The sequence below is a fragment of the Ursus americanus genome, chromosome 36, assembly GCF_024610735.1.
Source record: "Ursus americanus isolate L20-20 chromosome 36, mUrsAme1.1.p, whole genome shotgun sequence".
Taxonomy (NCBI): domain Eukaryota; kingdom Metazoa; phylum Chordata; class Mammalia; order Carnivora; family Ursidae; genus Ursus; species Ursus americanus.
In genome coordinates, this window is record NC_142162.1 from 4174413 (window position 1) to 4195962 (window position 21550).

General features: G+C 33.5%; 1 protein-coding gene across 2 annotated transcripts in view; it reads right to left on the reverse strand.

Annotated features, from left to right (window-relative positions):
• The window catches only part of MYEF2 (myelin expression factor 2), a 37867-nt gene that overhangs the window by 9236 nt on the left and 7081 nt on the right, over positions 1-21550 (reverse strand). Inside the window, exons 3-16 of one of the 2 annotated variants that reach the window (XM_045812073.2) lie at positions 21484-21536; positions 20265-20272; positions 20067-20160; positions 16478-16669; positions 15613-15766; positions 15023-15072; positions 14839-14902; positions 9862-9963; positions 8350-8400; positions 7976-8044; positions 7635-7733; positions 7278-7340; positions 5349-5557; positions 5219-5270 (exon numbers count right to left, since the gene is read on the reverse strand). In XM_045812073.2, the coding sequence (XP_045668029.2) occupies positions 5219-5270; positions 5349-5557; positions 7278-7340; positions 7635-7733; positions 7976-8044; positions 8350-8400; positions 9862-9963; positions 14839-14902; positions 15023-15072; positions 15613-15766; positions 16478-16669; positions 20067-20160; positions 20265-20272; positions 21484-21536 (1260 nt within the window). The remainder of the gene's footprint in view (positions 1-5218; positions 5271-5348; positions 5558-7277; positions 7341-7634; positions 7734-7975; positions 8045-8349; positions 8401-9861; positions 9964-14838; positions 14903-15022; positions 15073-15612; positions 15767-16477; positions 16670-20066; positions 20161-20264; positions 20273-21483; positions 21537-21550) is intronic. The other variant, XM_045812075.2, reaches the window with a different exon arrangement.

Genomic DNA, 21550 nt, shown 5'->3' on the forward strand with positions numbered 1-21550 from the left:
CACACAGGTTTGGGTGAGTTGTGTGCCTACTTACCATATTTCCTTTCCTCGAATATTACATAATTGCCAAATCACCATGGGCTAATTTTAGCCTGGCAACAAACTTAGAAAGCCAAACATATTTAGTCCTATAAAGGGACTAAAAAGGAAGAGGGGGACAATAAAAGCAAAGGGCTTATCAAAAATCGCATAAGCCCTTTTCCAGGTGACAGGATCAATTTTAATCTCAATGCATGAGTAGTAAAGTTTGTTTTCTGTTTAAATCTTGATCTGAGTGCTTTCTTATCTACAACATCCTGGACTACTTTTCTACTTCTTTTTCATCCATTTCCCATCCCACCATTACTGCATTGTTTTAAACCAACTGCTGGTCAACTACTCACCCACTCAATACTAATTAAATGGTCCAAGTTAATAAAAGTCATAGTGAGCCAAAACCATGATCTTGTAACCCAAGCTAGGCAGCCTTTAACTGTTTCTAAAACAGACTAATCCCCAGAAAAAATTATATTATCATGATTAAAGCAGATCCAAACAATATATAACCTACAACTGGTTAAAACAAAATAAAAAACACAGAAATCATTTTCGAATAAACAACCTAAAATGAAACTTTAAAAAGCTTTAAAGATAGATGCAGAGCAATTTCCAGAGTCCTCTTAATATCTCGAATGCCGGAACCTGAAAAAAGGAAGTTTCATTAAGGAAGCATACCTTGGTAAATGGCAGCACTGTACAATGATTCCAAAGGAGACTATAGAGAATTTTCCAGGGCTTTTAAAGTTAGAGGTTCTTCCTTATTCTACTTTTACCTTTTATAAAAAACTTAGGGCTTTTCTTAACATAAGCATCCCATCATAGGTTTATTAGCAATAAAACTCAAGCGAGAAACCTTCAAAACGTCAAAGGAAAATATGTAATTATCTCATGTCTTAATCTTTCAAGACATGTTTCTCTCTTTTTCTTGTCTCTCTCAATTTAGGAATCAACACTCAGACCCCCAAGTTCCTGAACTCACAATGATCTCACGGCATTTCAATTTGACAAGGTCTCTCAGCCAAGATGCTTCAACATGCTTACAGTTTGGACACTCACGCTACAGAAAATGGCCTACAGATACTTGTGTTTCAGGGTTAGACTGTCCAAAAATCCCCACTAGGCACAGAACCAGAAAGAGCTGCATGTTTTCTAAGTTTCTTCTTAATCCCATAAAAACACCGATTGAGATAATTTACTTTTCTAAAGATAAACAATTTAGGAGAAAAAAATTTAGTTTCAAAAAATTAAAATCAGATCTCCTTGGCTATTTTTACATGCTCTTGAGGACTTTCTTAAATGACTTAAATATCTACTGATCTTGTATGATTCCATGAAAAACAAAAATAGAACTGCTATTTTAACAGCAGTATGGGACAAAATAGTATGCAATGAGAAATCAGTACCACAGAATAACCAAACATATTGCTGTTACATATACTAGTTATAAAACTGACTTATCCTACACTGAAACAAAACTTTTCACTTTATTTAATCCAGCCTATTATCTTGGGGTATGTTCTGGGAAATGCTGATATAAAAGCATATCTAAAAATACACCAAATTAAAAGCACGAATAAACGTTCCAATAAAATCTACTACCAAAGTGAAGCTGTAACATAGAAACGAGAAAAAAGCAAAATCAAATATTCTACAAGAAGCCATAATTATGATATAAGGGACAAAAAACAAAGCTTTAGTGCTTCTTTACCAACAAAAGAAAGTGACTCTATCAATGAATGCTCTTTGTATATTATTTTTAATGTTACTGCATTATTTTTTACTATTAAATTATTCCAGAGTTAAAGTCCACTAGTCACTCTTGAAGCAGCATGTGCTTTAGTAAATAAAATCTACCACAAGTCCCTACTTTCCATCCGGTTAACAAGCATACTGATTTAGAACTCCAGCATGGAAATGTGTGAAACAAAGTTGTATTTGTTTATTTGGTTTATAGGAAGAATAATTAAATGGGCTTTCCTTGCACTGCAGTTCTAAAATGTTATGGTCCTGCGTCATACTGAGCCAGAAAGTCAAAGTACAGCGAGAGTGGACAGTATATATGGGAGCAAGTTTGAAAGACTATATATATTTGACCCCATCGGCACAACTTAAACTAATGTGGGGTCCAATTCTTATGAATCAGTTAATTTATTTATACTCAGCCTTCTGAAAAATGCAGGTCACTGAGGGATTACATAGGGTAGGATAAAAAAAGATCCATTTTTACTACAGTCACTTATTTCTCATCTTGTTACGTATTTGGGGATATTTGAACACATTTTCCGCTCCATTATAAAAGCTGAGGAAGTGTACTGAAGGTAGCATAACCTAAAATACACTTTCTAGGGCCTTTGGATTTGCCCGATCAAGGACAGTTAACCACTACAGATGGTCCCAACTTATAATGGTTCGACTTACAATTTTTTTGACATCCTGATGATGCAAAAGCGATACACGGTACTTTGAATTTTGAATTCTGATCTTTTGCCAAGCCAGTAATATGCGATATGACACTCATGATACTGGGCAGAAGACACCTTATTATAAAATAAGCTTTGTGTTAGAGGATTTTGCCCAACCGTAGGCTAATGTTAAGTGTTCTGAGAACGTTTAAGGTAGGCTAGGCGAGGCTCTGGTGTTCAGTAGGTTAAGCACAGCCCCATCGTAAGTCGAGGAAGATCTGTATAGACCTTTAATAAGCAGAGGGCTTGCCAGTGAGCCACTTACGGGCAGATATTGCCCAGGGAAGATGCCTGGAGTACCACCAGACTCTTATTAAGAAGCAACCAGGAGTATACACTTATCTCATTTTGGGCTCAAGGAGGAAAATAAACAACAACAAAAACCTGCCTTTTACTGTGAAAGAGGTCATTACTGACTTCCAGCAGGTTAAAAAGAAACTTCCCATATTAACAAAGAAAAAACTTTCTAAGATTTGAAAATATATAAATAAAGGGACATGGCAGAAAAATGGATGGTTCATTCATACAAACCAGATAATTTCCATAGCTGTCAATAGTTGAACACTTAATTCTTTATTACATAACTTATTTTCTTTCCCATCAAAGCAGTTCAAGGTTAAAAACAGGAAGATGGTAGGGAATTGTTTAAATATGGTATTATTTTAATATAAATTAAAAGTCAAAAGCTTTTACAATATAATAAAACAAAAATCATTACTCTCATACTGTAGACTGATCAAAAAAAGGACATAAGAGAGCAAAAATAGCAAAGTAAAGAATAATAACCATTTTATCAGCTAAAATGCTGTACATATTTTTTTAAGTGTAGATTTGGAGACTATTTTTTTCCTTTCAGAAACTATTTTTGAATTGCCGATGTCCTATCAAAACAATGCCACTCCATCAATAAGCCCACCAAAAGACCTCAAGTTTGCTGCAAGCCTTGCTCACGTCTGACCTCAAAAAGAAATATGCCTACATGTGATGAAAGTCAACTCAGTATTGGTCACATTTTCATTAGTGTCATTTGTTTGCCCCACTTTGTCCTTTATCTCAGTTCTACTGTTAAAAATAATGTCATGTATCTCATTTGGAGATTTTTTTTTTCCTACTGAAACTATAACAGATCATCTACACCTGCTGCCACTGCTCCTCATCTGACATATTTCACTAAGGCCCTAATACATTCACTCCTCCGCAGTCTGCGATTCAGGGCCAAATGCTGCTTCCTCATTCTGGTACATGTTCTCACTCCTACCAATGTTACCAACACTGCAAAACTGTTACAATTCTGCTTTCTCTTAGCTCTCCCTGTTTAGTAGTTAACTCATTTTCAGTAACTTTTTTACAATAAAAAATGTATTAAGTTTCTCTTCTTTGAATAAAATATAAATGAGATATTTAAAAGAAAGATCAACAAAAGGAGTCAAAAAGAACCTCCTAGACAGATTCATTCTATACGTTCTTTGAGCGCAGGAGGGATAATATCTTTCTTTGTTCACATTTCTAATTCTTAGACAAGCAGACTGCCAAAAATACAGTATTTGTAGATTTATTCAATGAGTAAATAACTGAATAAATGAGTAAGATCTGCTCAGAGTGCTTAACTCACTCATAAACACTTAATAAACTCTTACTATATGTACGAACGCAATGAAAACTGTTAGAATAAAGATGACAGTTCTTGCCTCAAGAGCCTCCATCTAGGACGGAAGAAAACATGTGAGCAGATTATTACGGGAGTTGGGTATAAAGTACTCTGAGAACACAGCAGATGATAGCCACGTGATCACTTTGGTCAGAAGTGATCACTACCACTTTATGATAGTAGCCAAAGGCTACTTTTGTGGGAGAATACTGAAGTCATTCCCCTTGTGATCCCAAAAAATTAAAGATATATTCCAAATACTCCTAACTTTCCATCAACTCTCAGAAACTGAATGTCCCTTTTCATCACTATATGCCACCTCAATAGCTTACCGCTGTGTTTACAGTCTCCGGGATATCATGCAACAGCAGAAAAGTACTGACAGGAAATCTGTTATGTTGTTCCACTCACGCTAATTCTCTCATCAAGAAAAACGCCCTCTTTTAAAGTAATAAAACCACCTGATCTTCTACAGACCTAATGAACACAGTAAGGTTGTACAGACAGCTTCAGCACAGCCAAGAATAGTTTATAAAAGGGCTAGAAGGGCCACCAGAATGTACCTGTCTAAGGAACTCCGTGCAGTGGACTCTATGCTATCAGCTAAGTTTTCTGTGTCGTACAGGCAACAGTGTGCAGAATGGGTCTCATCTAATGACTCCACGCCACTTGGATGTCAGCATTTTGGGGTCAGGTTGACAATGCACTGCACTACACTACAAACAAGGATATAAACATACCCTTCATTAATATTTCCCACAGGAAAAAAGTCTTTTTAAACGCAAACGATGATGTATTAACCTTTTAAAAATCAGGTAATAAAACAAGCCCTTACTTTATCCGCAGAAGACAACGACAGGCTCTACTCTGAATGTTATTATTTAGTAGTAATTTGCACTGCTCTGTCAGAGGACAGCAGGGTAATTTATTTGAAGCGTAATTAGACCTGTCGTACTATCCAGGAACAAACATCTGGACAGGTGAGGTCTAAACACGGTGTTTAAAAGTTTATAATCAAATTTTCCTCCATAATCAATATTAACATGTCTGCAGTCATTAGCATACTTACCACACTGACTGAATTTCTCTTTTAGTTTCTGCCAAGTCAAGTCAAAAGGCAGCTAGAATGAAAAAAGGTATTAGTAACAGATATACAAAGAAAAAAAAAATTTAAGTATCCTTTACATTTAGTTGCTTACATTTCTGACAAATATCTGGTTGCCTTTGGAGCCTATTCTGTCTCTTATTCCGCTTCCCATTGGACCAGACAGAAATCCTCGATCCATATCGACGCTCCTCTCCAGTATAGCTCCTATACCTGGTCCCATTCTATCAAAGCTGGAGCTCATCCGGTCCAGTCCCATCCCCATTCCTCCAGTCACACTGCTCATGCCACCCATGCCACCACCTGGATTTCAAGAAAGGAAGGAGGGGGGATTTGGGAATTTGGGTGTTTTTGTTTTAAAGATGGAAGAAAAAGGAGAAAGGAGAGGTAAAAGAGGAGGGAATCATTTTTGAGAAAGAAAGGGAGAGAAAAATTAATTCATTTATATAATTAGATCATATATAAACATAAAATCATTTTCATATACACAACAGAACAACCTTCCAAGAAACAGAATTTAATTTGATATGCATTCAGTTAGTTGAATGTCAATGGCTAATTGAATCTTCTCATTCTAGCCACTACATAAATCATATATACTTCTATAAAATTATATTCTGATCATAAAATATATCATATAAGTTATATAAATTCTCTACCAATTATTTGATCCATTAATGTTATAGTAGTTATCATTTTTCTTTAATAACACCATGTTTAATAAATGCTAGAACAAAGATACATGAAATGAATTCAAATTATTACAACTCCAACACATTAACTGTTGGTCTCATCAAACTCTCCCACATATTTTCACCTCAGTATCTTCTGTTTTACAAGCAATTTCTCTTTCATATCAATTCAATTTTCAGTAACTGCAGAAAAACCTAACTTCTAATCTCAATATTACATAGAACTTAAGGAGATAACAAAAAATGGAATCACAGGCCTTTGGCCAGAGCTTCAGAATTTAACTCACAACTCATACCCAATTCATTCTTATGCACTGAGTCCCCTTTAATTAACTCCAATCCTATTCATTCTCAAAACTTATCCTTTTTTCTCATGGTGAATATCCCCATACATAAAAATTCTAAAAATTAGCATTACCTTCAAATTGACTTTCATGAATAACAAATATAAAGTTAGGGAAACAGAAGTATAAACACTGAGGTGAAAAAGGAAAGTGGGGAAGATTGATGGGAAAATGACCAAGGCTAAAAAAATGATGAAAGGGAATGAGAAGCAAGGTACAATGGAAGTAAATATCTTTAGCTGACAGGATTTTAGAAAAGTTCAAGTGGGCGGTATTTCCTATTTGTGAGAGTTCAATCAATTAAAGGAAGTCAGTAAAGTATGGAGAGCTCACAGAGACATGGATCAGTAAGCAACAGAGATCAAAAACTGAGCCATGTCTTAAGACTTAATATAAGGTCTCAAATGTGGTAATGGAAACAGATGGAAGACATGGGCATTCCTTGGTGTTGCAACTACTCTTGATTCTGTCACAGGAAAAGTTTAAGAGGAGAGGAAATAAGCATCTGTTTCAACCTTAGCCCTCAACCTCAGGAGGTCTCTAGAGGTGTTATAAGTGGGGCGATTCACCTGCATCTACCAAAAGACACAAGATGTTCACAGATGAAATAAGATAGTCACCAACAGCAGTTGTTGACAACAGGCAAGGAAACAAAGTTGGTGCTAAAGCAAAAGTTGCTCCTGACATGTGATCATAGAAATCTCCAGATCCCTTAGTCGGAATGGAGCTTCATGGATTAGCCGACAGTTAACACATACTCTGGTGTTAGTTTAGAAATGTCAAAGAAGTAAAATTCAAAGTTAGTTTAGAAATTTCAAATAGTGATAAAACAGAAAAGCTCAGTAAGTATCAAAATTTCTCTAAATTATAACAAGACATATTAACACATAAGAACAAAGTATTACTATACTACAATAACTACTCTTGCAAAGTCTTTTGCAAGCACTCAAATATTACTAAATAAATTCTAGTAAAATTTAAACCTACTTATTCCAGATCCTACTGGACCCATGTTAGAAGCTCCTATTCTTCCTGCAATCATTGCACTGCCTAAACAAGGATGGAAAGATAATATACTAATTAATTTGAATCATATTTTAAAATTCCCAAGGTACTATGCTCTCAGATGTACAGTAAACAAAAAATATGTCTTCTAGAAATAGGGTTCAAATACGTAATATATTGAAGAAGCAAGCAAGTACATTAAAATTCCCAAAATGTTTTTCATCAAGTAATAAATTATGTGAAACATTATAAATTTCCAATTGTTCACAAAAAAAGGGAAACAGACTTTGAAAAATATGATCTGCAAAAAGAAAAGGAGAAATATGCAGCCAGCCCTACCAAGTCTACCAAAGGAATCTCCAAAGCCTCGATTTATTCCAATATCACCACGTCCAAAATCTCTCTCCATGCTACTAGTCATCGCACCGCGGTATAGCTCTGAAAAGATTATGCAACAAATTAACCCTTTTTCAAGTGCATCAGTACATGGTAATCCATTTAGGAAAATTTTGAAACTAAACTGAAAAGACAGCAAAAGTCACAAATACAAAAAAGTCCACGATTTTCCAACTTACCTCACATGCCATATAATATCCCCAGTCCCATCCTGCCTGTCCCTATTCCCTAGGCCCATATGCCCTCCGAAGACATCTACGGTACCCATTCCTACATTTACCTACCTCCCATTCGGCCAACTCCTCCAAATCCTCCCATGCTATTCATTGCTTCCAGACCACCAAACCCAATTCCTATGGAATAAAGATTAATTTTGAGATTTGACTGTCACAGTTATATAGCTGAAAGGTACATTTTGTAAATGTTAAGTCTCATCAGTAAGCTCTTCATCCACCCTACCTTGTCCAGGGGCTTCTTAACACATCAATTTCCATATCCCTTAAGTATGTACCAGGCTCAATTTCTGCTAGCAGCCTTTAGGTGTGAGCCAACAATAAACCATGACTTGTTTTTTTCCTTTGGAATTCTTTCTCAACACAGCTTCTAATTTACTAAAAATGGTGACGGGTACATACAAAAAACAAATGCTTATACATACCTCCTCCAATTCTATTCATTCCTCCAAAACCTGGACCATCCATTCCCATACCTCAAATAAAATACACAGTATGTACGTTCAGTCAATCTTATTTTTATGACTAAAGAATGACACAACGCAATACAGCAAGAGACACCATTGGTCTAGTCATGATGGACACTAGAGAAGCAGTGGGGCACAGGTGGTAGGTGTGCTATGACACATCAGCTGTCTAATCAAAAGGCTTCTATGAGTATTTATTGAATGCGAAAACAAAATTCACTGGTCACACTCATATTCAAGCAGAGAATATCTAGGACTAAGTAATCGTTCACTTTTTTTTTTTTCCCCAACACACACACACACACACACACACACACACACACATCACCACAGCAGATTTAGAGACCAAGCCAAAAGGAAGGACCCCTTACATGGCAGCTAAGGGAGCAGTAAACAACTAAGAATAAAAAAGCATGTGTTTAAGGAGGGTGGGGGGCCTAAGAGTAAGGGACAAAGTTTCTATCTGTGTGGGTCAGAACGATCACCGTAGCTCCCCTCATAATTTAAAAGTTTAGCTATAGCACCTCAGCAAAAACAGGAATGTGATAGCATTTATTAGTCCATCGATTGAGACACAGTTCTCGATGTCTGGTCTGGGGTCCAATAAGTCAAAACTATTCCACTCATCACATAATATTAAGATATTATTTGACTGTTTTACTTTCATTCTCTCATGAATATAAGGTGTAATTTTCCAGAAACTACACGATGTATGATACTTAACAAACTAAGATACAACAGCATGGCTGTCTTGTATCAAACCAAACATCAAAGGATATACAAAAAGGTAAAAACAATGCCACTCTTCTAATTTTTTTTGTATTGGAAAATACAATTTAGTTTCTTAAAAATTATATTTATGTTAACATGAGTTTATTACTGTTAAATAAATACGTAAGTAGTTTTAAATTTCTAAATTTTAATTTCTAATACAGTAAATACTGTAGTTATGTAACTACATAAACGAAAGCACTTTGGGATGCTCGACAAATTTTAATAGAGTAAAAGGGTTCTGAAACCACAAAGTTTAAAAACTAATCTTCAAAGACAAACTGTAAATTAGTCCAGGTAAAAAACCAAACAGCTCTCTGAAAAGCTAGCTTCCCAGCTATACATATAAATTTAACCTGCTTATGATAGGGTAGCATTTCAGCCATATACATTAGTATATCCATGATACACAAGGCACTACATTTAAATATTCTCCTTCTGCCTTACAGACATTTTAAAATCCAAAGTGCTAAAAGGCTAGCTACAACAAAGGTGGCCTCAGAGGAACCTGCCTGATCTTTGCTCACCATCTTCCCTGTTCTCTGCTCTCAAGGTTTCATTCTATTTTCAGACTGAATGACATCCTAAATGCTCAACTATAAAAGAGTCCTTTGAACATTATTACAAACCAGTAAACATAAACTTTGTAATCTAGCAAATGTACCATTTAAAAAGAAATAAGAATGTGAGAATACTCACCACTTGGACCTAAATTTCCCATTACACCACCTATGTTCAACTGGCTGGCACTAATAGGCTGTCCACCTGGACCAAGTCCCATTCCAATCCCTCCAAGACCGCCTAAAACATAAATAAGAATATTACTAACCCCATATATAAAAAACTAACAGGCACTAAATAAATTTTTTAAAGCTAGATGCCTGTAGTAATATTTCCAAAATCTTGCAAATTTGCAAATAAGAGCACTGGTTATTGTTTTCATCAAAATGCAGCGGACTGAAGCCTCACTATAATACCATTTGTAAATGGGAAGTGTTTTATGAAGCAGGCCCATCTTATATCCTAGGTTCAAAGCATACTGAAAAGGACTAATGAAATACCAAGAGGATTTTGAATAATATTATATACCTTATAAATGGTATACATATCTGAAAATGAGAACCTTGCTCAAATTTGTAGAACCACTTAAAATAGAAGAATTACTTTTAAGATGCTTTAAATCAAACTAAAAAGTCAACAACAATGAAAACATAATATTGAATAAAATAAATGTCACATTACCTGGCTTTGTCTACGGCATTTTGTTTTTTTAAGATTTTATTCATTTGACAGAGAGAGACAGATTGAGAGAGAGAGAGGAAGCACAAGCAGCGGGAACAGTAGAGGGAGAAGCAGGCTCCCTGCTGAGCAAAGAGGCCAACGTGGGGCTCCATCCCAGGACCCCGGGAGCACGATCTGAGCCGAAGGCAGACACTCAACCAACTAAGCCACCCAGGTGCCCCTGTCCGTGACATATTTATTGACATTTATATGGCACCTTAAGTGTTTTCACATCTATTTTCCATAGAGAAGGAAACTTTTGAGACCTTAAGTTACTTGTATAATGCCATTTAGCTATGTGATTAAGCTAGAACTAGAATTTAGGTTTTCTGTCTCTAAATTCAGTATTCCTTTTAGTACCTCTCTTAAAATAAACTAATTAAATTTGTTGAAAACAGACTTTAAGAAGTTAATTTGATGACCTTAAATACTTAACATTTGAGTGGGAACTATTTTATTCTACTAAATCTGAGTATGGCTTTAAAGTTCTTGATAGTGAATGTAGCAATTAAGTGGCAGGGGCTGAGAAAACGATATACCATATATATTTTTTAAAAAATAAAGTACAGAAGCATATTGTGTTAAGTTGGAAAGATTAATGTGATCTAGTAAAAGAATTATCTTTTTTCGGCTCAGTTTCTAAAAATGGCCTACATTTGACTATCAGCAATGCTCATGTCTACACCTAAATCTCATATTTTCATCTCTGACATCATTCTTCATTAAAAGGAACCAGGACACCTTGAAACTAGGCCAATTCCATGTCTCTGGAACAAACAAACAAACAAAAAAAAACCAAAACAAAAAAAACCCCAACTTCCCAAATCTGGGAAATTATGCTTTTATGAAAAGTATCAGCAGCATAGGAAATGAGAAGGGTCCCACTTGACAAGTTACAATATTTTGAGCAAAAGAAGAGAAGTGAAAAATGAGGGCATTAATATGATTAACTAGAACAAACAGATTCTGTCCAAGTCTATGAATTCATATTAGAAGAGTATATAAAAACATAAATCTCAAAAAGAATAGATATAGAAGTCTGAATACAACAGAGGATTTTTTTTTTCCTCTAAATAAACAGAAGAGTACTAATAGTAGCAAAGTAAACCAGCAGCCCCTGCTGTTAAGAGCCCCTGCAGAAAGCCAGGCAGGATCCTGAAAGATGGTAATTAGTAAGTGATAAGGTAAATTTGGGTGAGGCAGGAAAAGACTGCCCTATAAAGAGAGAAAAGGCAATATTCAAAGTCGAGAGCTGAGAATTTTCCAGACTTTACTTAAAAAAAACCCTGAATTCTCATATTGTGAAAGCCCAGTAAAAATTCATACCCACACTATAGAAAACTGCATACCAAAGATAAATATCTTAAAATCAGCTACATGAAGAACAAAGATTACCTATAAAGAAAGACATTTCAACTGACAGCTGACTTAATATAGCAACAATGGAAGCCAGAAGACGGGGATGTTTTCAAAGGGCTGAGACAAAATAACTATCAATCTTAAACTGCAAACCAGTAGAACTATCTTTAAAGACATTTATAGACTATCCAAAATTGAGACAATTTACTAACAACAGATCCTCACTGAAAGAGCTTTTAAAATATATTCTTCAGGGAAAAAAAAATTAGTGCCAGGGTCTGTGAAAGCAGAGAAAGATTAAAAAAAAAAAAAAAGGTAAATAATAGTAATGCCTAATTTATGGGACTGAACTAAGCAATACAGAACTAAGTCAATGAGCAATAATAGCTCATAATTCAGTAGAAAAGTGATCAGAACTAAAACATTCAAAGGTCACTCTATTATTGAGTAAAAGAATAATTACATTAACTTCAGAGTTTATATTGCTATATTAAAAATCCAGGATAACCACTAAACGAGAAAGCAAGATAGGAGAAAAATATTTGCAAAAAACAGAAAAAAAATACAAAATGAGATAATGGGAATTAATCCAAATAAATCAATAAATGTGAATAAACAAAACAAAGCTGTTGTACCTACATTAATATTAGACAAAAGACTTAGTTACTAAAGATAAAATCACTTTATAATGATAAAATTTTGATTCATTAAGAAAATATGTCAGTTCTAAACTTGGATGTACCTACTAAGTTAGTTTCAAAATATTTAAAGTAAAAACAAGAAAAAAATAAGACAAATCCAACATTCCAGTGGGAAATTTTACCATATACATCTCTCAATAATTGACAGCACAGACATGATTATTAGTAGAGACCTAAGAAAATGTAAATGACTAACAAACTTGATTTAACGGACATATACAGAACACTGCACTCACCAAGCACACCTGGAATATATATTTAAAAAGTGCCATATATTAGGCCATAATGCAAAGTCCAAATTAATTCCAAGAATCACAATCATATCTTCTCTGGCCACACTGTTAAGTTAAAAATTAATAAGAAAAAGCCCCATACATTTAAAAACTCAAAAATGCATCTCTTAAGAAGAAATCATAATAGTAATTTAATAAAAACTAAATCACAATAAAAATACTCCATACCAAAACCTGTGTACAACAGCTAAATTTAATAGTTATAACTACTTTTACTAGAAAAGAGAGGCTGTAAAATTAGTGAAATAAACATTCAACTTAAGGAATTTGGAAAAAAAAAAAGAGACTAAACCCAAAGAAGCAGAAGAAAGTATTAAAGCGAAGAGCAGAAATTAAGATACAAAAATGAAATTCACTTCCTTGAAAGCACTAATAAAACTGAAAAATCTAAGCAAAACTGACCAAGAAAAAAGAGAAACCGCAAACCTTTGGAATTTATCAAAGGGAAAAATTATAGATGTAGCAGAAATTTAAGAAACTATTTTATGCCAATAATTTTGAAAATGAACAAAAATGGTAAAAATCTTAGAAAAATAGCAATAACCAATATTGACTCAAGAAGCAACAGGAAATATGAACAATCATTAGTTCAAGTTTTCCCCTAAATAATACAGGAAGGCCAGACAGTGTTACAAGTAATTTCTTGTGAACACTGAGAGAACAGATTATTCTAACAGAAAAAGAATAAATACTCCTCAACTTAGTACTGTTTCTAATGGATGAAAGCTAGAATAACCTAAAAAACAAAAAAATATATAAAATGTGGTATTAGCAAGTTAAAATGAAGGAACCAAAGCTACATCTATCAATATCAATGCATCTCAAAAACAGTATTAAACCAAAAACAGCAAGTTGCAGAATAATATATACAATATGATGTCACTCACCCCAAATTTTATATCCAGCAAAACAATTTCATGTAGTGTTTATGGATGTATAAATGCGCAGCCAAATGACTAAAACCTAAATGATAAACACTATATTCCTTAAGTTGTTTCCTCTTGGTATGGTATCTGGTGGTCAGGAGAGAGGGGGAGTCTCAACTTTATCTGTAAAATTTTACTTTAAAGAAAACTCATCTAAAACAAATATGGCCTGTGATAACTACAGGAGTAATTTTATTTTTGCCTGTATATTTAAAATATTTTATGATTAAAAAAATTTAATAAAAACTGGAGACAGTATAATAAAATCGTAAGAACAGGAGCTAGTATATTTGAGTATGTACATTATACGAGAACTGTTCTAAGTGTTTTACATGTATTAACTCATGCAACACTCATGCCAGCCCCATGATATAGGTGCTATTATCATCCTCATTCTGCAGATAGAGCATTGAGACAAAGATGTTAAGTACATTACACTGTTTTATAATCCTTTGGAAAACTATTCGATAATACTGATCAATGAGCATACCTGAGAACCTGTTTATCTACTTGAAGGAAATAACCAAAAACATACCACATATTTGTATACAAAGACATGAATTACTCTGTTGATAATTAAAGGAAAAAAGTTAAAACAAATAAATATACCTAACATAACAGTGAAATAACTATGGAGCATCTACACGAGAGACTATTATACACCCAATAAAAATACTTGGAAAGAATTTTCAACACGGAATACTGCTTATTAAACACACAAAAAAATATAAAATTATTTATATGGTAGTACTCAACCATGAAAAAAAAATATACATATAAGGAAAGACTGGAAAAAATACACAAAAGTGTTATAATGCAGGTTTCTTGTGGTAAAATTAAAAGGTCTCCTTTTCCCTTCGTGTATATGAACTTACCAATTTTTTTTAGTGTGTACTGCTTTTATAACCAGGAAAAACCACCAAAAAAAAAAAAAAATGGTACATATTTATCTTCTCTCTTCCTCATCAATCATGACGACCTACTCCATAACTACTAAAACTAACCCTAAACTGGGCAATTTGGGATACAGGCACAAAAATAAAGAGTTTTGCTTTGTATATAATAAAATTGAAAAACAAATAGTCTGCACTGTTTCTAATAATAACTTTTACTTACGTGGTAACTGTGGTGTTTTACTATCATGTGAACGGTAGTCTTCATGAGGGACAGACTTGTCATCCTAATTGCAAAAAAAGTTTATTATACGGTTAATACATAACTAAAAGGATCTGTAACGCAGAGGAGAACAGATAAAAGATTTGAAGAGGTTGGAGGGTTGAAGTGATATATAGAAACTCACCATTTTCACATGCATAGGTCTATCAAACAAAAACTGCCCATTGAACATAGCTGTTGGTTCAGTCAAGGAAACTCAGTTAAGACTATAAAATTATACTTGAACACACAGTTTTTAATAATCTTAAGAGTCAGACTACCTCTAAAATTTTAATCAACATCTTTACTATTATATTTATATTAGTCTCTTCCAAATACTCAAAGAAAAATCTTGAAGTCTTTGCTTTACAGTTTTACTTTATAAATAAAATATAATTTAATTCAACCACTGAAAAAAGAAAATTAACAAGGCTTCCTTTAAAGCAATTGCATAAATGTACAATGGATTATATTAATTGCCAACAGCAGATACACATACAATTAGTTGTGGTAGGAAGAGAAAGTAGAAAAAAGTTCAAGCCAGGCTTATACAATACAGCTAATTCAAGTTTTAAGAGTGACTTTAGTACTTGGACATAGTAAAGGTTTTACGTGCTGGAGACTAAAGTCTAATACACGTTTCTAAGTCAGGCAACCTCGAATCCATGACCCCCACAAAATGGTATCAATCTTCTTCAACCTTATTAAATAATGCTAAAGTGTAAATCAGGATACAAATTGCTTGAACTGCTTCAATTGCTTGTTCAAAAGTGACTGTGCCCATTCCTCTGCTCTTGCCATCTTTGTCTTCTTTAATATCTGCCCGCTTTACAGTTCCAGCTATGCTGAACACCTCCTTTAGCTTCTTCCAACCAACTTTGAAGTCAAGCTTAACATAAAATTATATAAAGTTACATACCTAATAAACCCTTCTTCCCATTTATAAATAATACAAACAAATCTTTTCTAAACTGTCAAAACTATAAAGAACTATACTTCTTAATAGACAGTACATCAAGAATATTCAAATAAAAACATCTTAAGTTGTTTAAAATCAATTAAGCTACATCCACATTGTTCCTTATCCTTAATTTTTTTTTTTAATTCCCAAAACAGTCCTCAACTGCCCAATCCTGTTTATACATTTGAAACTTGCACATCTATTTTTACTGAGAGAAATTCAGATTTTGGAAAATATTGTTGATATCACTGACTTTCAAAAGCTTAGAACAAATGACAAACCAACTACAATGCACATTCACAAATATCAAATAACAAAGCTAAAGAAAGAAGTCCATTTCCCAATATGAACAAAAATCACATATAATGCAAGTAAACATTTTCAAGAACTGCTTAGGTATTTATAAATTCCACAGTTCTCTCTTAAAGAATCCTACTCATACTTATACCCTAACCTTATATATATATATATATATATATAGACTTGGGTTCAAGTTTACAATAATTACTGTTTCGCTTACTTTAGTTAAAAATAAGCAAAATGTTCTATAAACCTACAACCCATTCATCTAATTTAATAATCTCATGATTAGAATTAAATAGCTGAATGACAAAATTTTAGACTAAAGCTTAGACTTACATTAGCAACAAAAATTGTGGAACCAAGTCTACCAGCCTGCAAATTACTGATAACCTCAGGAGGAATGTTTGGATTATTGAGAATGGAAGGTGGTAAATTCATCAACCCCGATCCCATATCGGGTACATGTCCTCCTGGAAATGATCCTCCTGTCCGTTGCAATGCCCTACGAGCATTTTCTCCATCAGGATCCTATAACACACATTGAATGTTAAATACCACTAGATACATCAGTAAATCTGTATCATTAAAATAACAACTTCAAATTCTACAGTAGCTATCGCAACTGGCTCAAATTATTGGCCCTCTTGAAGAGTGAGCTTTTTTTCTTATCCAGGGAATTCAGTCCCATAAAAACCTGTGGACAGACAAAAGATTTCAGTCTCCAGGGGTGTCAATTAAATACCTCTTTCCAATCACTAAAGTCACTTAAGAACTTGAAATTAGTTTAATTTTGCCCTCATACTAGTGTACAAATATATGACACACATATATAAATATACATAACTCAAAGAGGAACAAAATACTTACTGTTGACTCTTTTCTTTCCGAAATGCAGTAATGGTGAATTCTCACCACTGGATGCCCAAGGCAATGCCAAATCAGACTAATTCAAAGCTTTTCAACAGCGGAACAGACTGTTATAAAACCCAGGAATATTGGGGTAAAGGGGAACTATTATAATGTGTAAGTTTCATTCCTAAACAAAATATCATTATCCACTTTCCAACCTTTTGCCTTCCTCAACGATTGTGATCTGACAATTGATTATTACCAGAGATGAAGTGGGGGGGGGGGGGCGATAAAGAAAGGCTAAGTGTCCAAGTGAAGAATGATACTAAACATTGCTTTTTATTAAGTTCATTAACTATATAAGAAAAATATCTTACCTTTAAACAAAACTAAAAAAGTGAGTTTAAACATACTTCTTACTCATCGCACTAGGTGGAATGTAAAAAAAAAAACCAAAACAAAAAAAAAACAAAAACACATAGATAGACTATCCTCTGCAATACCAAACGATAACGGTAAATGTTACCATCAGTGCTACTCTGCTGGTCTCAGTCTGGGGATACTAATAAAAAGAAAGTTGGATGACCTTAAGAAATTCTCTAGGAAGGCTGGGAGAATAGAAGGTGACAAACCAAATGCAAGAATAAAGGTTTACCAGCTTCCAAAGTATTTCTTCACCATGAAGAAATAAAAAGAAATACAGAAGTAAAGAAACAAATGTTTTGCAAAATGCTATAAACTTTTTAAGATAATAAAAAATAAATGCTTCGGGTCTAACTAAAGCTTCAAAAACTTATACAAATGCAAAATTTAAGATAGTGTTACCTATGGGGAATGGAAGGGTAGGAGAGGTGCTTCATAAACTATTAAGATAGGCTGATTGTCCTTAACATCTTAACATTAATAAAGCATATTCCTATGTTTTGATTTGTCTTTTTACATTTGACATGTATATAAATATGTGTATACACAAAAATCTATACATACACATGTAAAATACATAAAATATATATAAAATACAATGTATCTAAAACAAATTTACCATTGTATAACATGTTTTTATTCCTCTTTTCCCCTTGGATGAGAGCCTGCCAGTCACTACCAGCTATTGCTATTAGAGGGCCTATAAGCTTATAACTGCTACTAACTCCCATTTCATATGATGAAAAAAGGCAATTCTAGTATCTTGTAAGGAATACTGGAAATATATTTTCCTTAGTATTTTCTCACTAGTAGTTTTAGCCCTGAGCTCAGCCACCCATTTGTAAATTAGGTATTCCCAGAAAAGGGACCTTTATGATATTAGTCTGAAAAAGCTAACTGAATGAAGAATAGCCCTTCATTTAGCTAGGCCAAACTGGATTATTTTTCTCTCTTAAAAAAGTTTAAAATGGAAGTATCCTACATCAATCTGGATAACTCCAGGGGCCTCTGAAATATTACTGAGGATCTACGATGTGCTAAAACTTAAAATAAAACAAACAACATGGGCTTGGCCTTTAGCATAAAAACCACCACATAAATGGCTGGCATAGACTGCAACAGTCTAAACTTTCTCTACTAATTCTCCACTTCCCAGTCAAAATATTAAAAAAGAAAAAGAAACACAGAAACAAAGAATGAAAGAACCCCCGGACTCAAACAGAATTAGAGGAATTCAGAAGCTGACTCCAATAAAGGGATTTGGGATACTTGTATTTGTTGGTGGCGTGGCCTTTAATTTTAAGCTATTATCACCTCATACTCAGGATCAAGAGACCAACTACCACTAAATTCCCACCTTGGACAGGAAGAACAATAATCAATTCATTATTACAGCTAACATTTATTATGCAGTGATTTAATATTTTGAGCACTGTGCTAAGTGCTTTATATAATAACATTGCAATCATAGTAGCTAACATTTATCAAATGCTTTACATATATTAACTTTGAGTCTTTATAAAACTATCAGATAGCTTCTAATATTATTCCCATTTTAGTGATAAGGAAACAAAGAAATAGAGTCATTAGAATTAGGCAATTTGTTAAGTAATTAAAGGTAAGTAATTTGCCCTGAGTCACAGACTATCTGATAAAAGAGCCTAAATTCTTTACCATGTTATCTCATTTAATCCTCATAAAAACCCTATTAGGTGAATACTATCAGTACTATTATAATTACTGAGGTTTAGAGAATAAGTAACATGCCTTGTCACAGAGTTAGAAAGTGAGAGAGGTGGCACTCAAATCATTACTATACCAAATTAAACTGTGACCGACAGTAATGCTCTACTACCAATAACTTGTAACCTTGCTGCTGAAGACTCTTCATGGTCCTAAAGTACATCTCAATTATTTGTTAATACAAACTTTGGCAAAAATATATAGGTAACTGGTCTGTGATCAAACTATTCAGGTAAGAGTAACAATATGGACTAAAAGAAGACATGAGAATGACTTCTATTCAAGCTAATCGTTACCAAGGTCAATTACACTTAGGTGTAAATAGTTTTTTATCTATCTTCTAATCATTCTTTTTTTCAACAGATTTATACTGCTACAGTTCCATACAAAGGGGATACTCCACTTTAGGGGTTTCCAAGTTCCAGATACAAATTTCACTAATAGATTCGTAAGTTTTCTTAAACTGTAATCTGGCACAGTTTCGGGGTACTTGTAATTTAAAGTGAGTATCAATCTTACTCAAAGCCATAAGGTATTTGCATTATGAAGCAACCTTTTATTATCAACTACAAAAATACCTATTTCTCAAATTAAGCAACACAATCTAAAAATTGAAAATGTCTATACCAAATAAAGTCAGCACCTAAAGTTTGCCATCTTTAAATATCTGAACTTTTTTAATCATATACCTCTGCTTATAATAACTTGCAACAAATCAAACACAGAAAACTTCTTAAAGGCAAGTAGGAAACCATGTACAGGCAAAACTATCATCAATTACATAATGCTTTGTTCGATAAGCACCTATGCTTAAAAAAAAGTTGAGAAATACATCCCCAAAGATGAAAATCAAAGAAAACATGTCCTTATATTCAAAAGTTTAAATTATTCCAAATATAAGAAATCTTACCTCTTTAATATTCAGGGGTCTTCCACTAAGATCATATTTGTTCATAGTTTCTAGTGCTTTCTTTACAAATTCTTCATCTTTGAATTCAACCACACTTAATGGGGAAAAAATTTATAGGAAATGTTTATTTACTAAGTTTTCTTTTTCCCAATCAGAAGTTTAAATTTGACTTAAGATACTTAAAAAAAAAATTCTTACCCACAACCCTATATCCAGGTAGATTTGTCAATATATGCAAAAGAAAAAAAGTTTTAGATTAGTAGACGAAGTTAACGGCAGACTCTAACATTTAAGTCGTTAAAAGCAATCAATAATACAATTACATTTTGTCTTTTACACTTCCAGAACAAAATAGGCAAGCGACCACAAATTTTCTGTCAATGCTTAAATCTATCTATTTAAGACAGTAAAATCTAGCATTTAACAATCTTGGAGCAAATATTTACTTTTGGAGGACTCTTCTTTAAGTTAAAACTAAGTAACGTCATTGCACAAATTCAATCAAAAGTAACTCACGGAAATAATTGAAGGTTTCAACATACCTATTCTTATATTGTTACGAATATTTTCAGAAGATGTATGATGCACAAATTGTATGCAATCTTTCAATTTTATTAAAATCAAAATAGGAAATAATCTCATTTTTAAATAAGTTCTCTATTAGAGAAAACTGGTTGCACACAATTTAATAGCATCCAGTTTAAGTATAAAAAATCACCTATGCTAAAGAAACAAATTCATAGAATCATTTTAAAATAATTATTTGTCATTATTACTGTTTGAAGTGCCATTTGAATGTGATGACAAAGCTTTTCTCATGTACCAACTGGTTTTGCAATATAAACACTTTTAAAAGCTTTCCATTGTATTCTTCAGTGTATTGCTGTCTTGTTGCTAAAAATCAAAATCTACTATCAACCAATTCCTTCTATGTCAATTTAATCATCAATGTCATTCATACCAATTGGTCAGAGTCCTGCCTCTTATGTAGTCTCACAGGCTACCAAATTAAGTTCTTCGATGTAAGTTTCAAACATACATTCTGAATTAACACCTTTAAGCTATGGGCTCTCATAGAACTCTTAGAGAATATTATCAATTCAGTGACTTTTAAAATATCCTTGAAGACATCGAAACACAACAAAAAAAAAATCCTATATTAAAATCTGTTGGCTAAGAAGAAGCATTACCTTAGAGCATTAGAAAAGTGAATGCCCTTTTGGAAACCCATCCCTTCCAGGCAGCTAGTTTGGTTTGGATAAGTGTCAGACTTGCTAGTATAAAGCCTCAAATCTTGCATAATAAAGTAAAACAAAATGAAACTTAAGTTTCCAAAAACTGGTACAAATATTATACAAAAAAGTAAACTGCTGAGGAACTTTTAAACCTCAAGCAGATTATTGCCCACAGCACTTACCCTTGATTTTCCTTCCGCATCCTTAAAGAGCTCCACGTATGTAACCTCACCAACTACATAAGACATA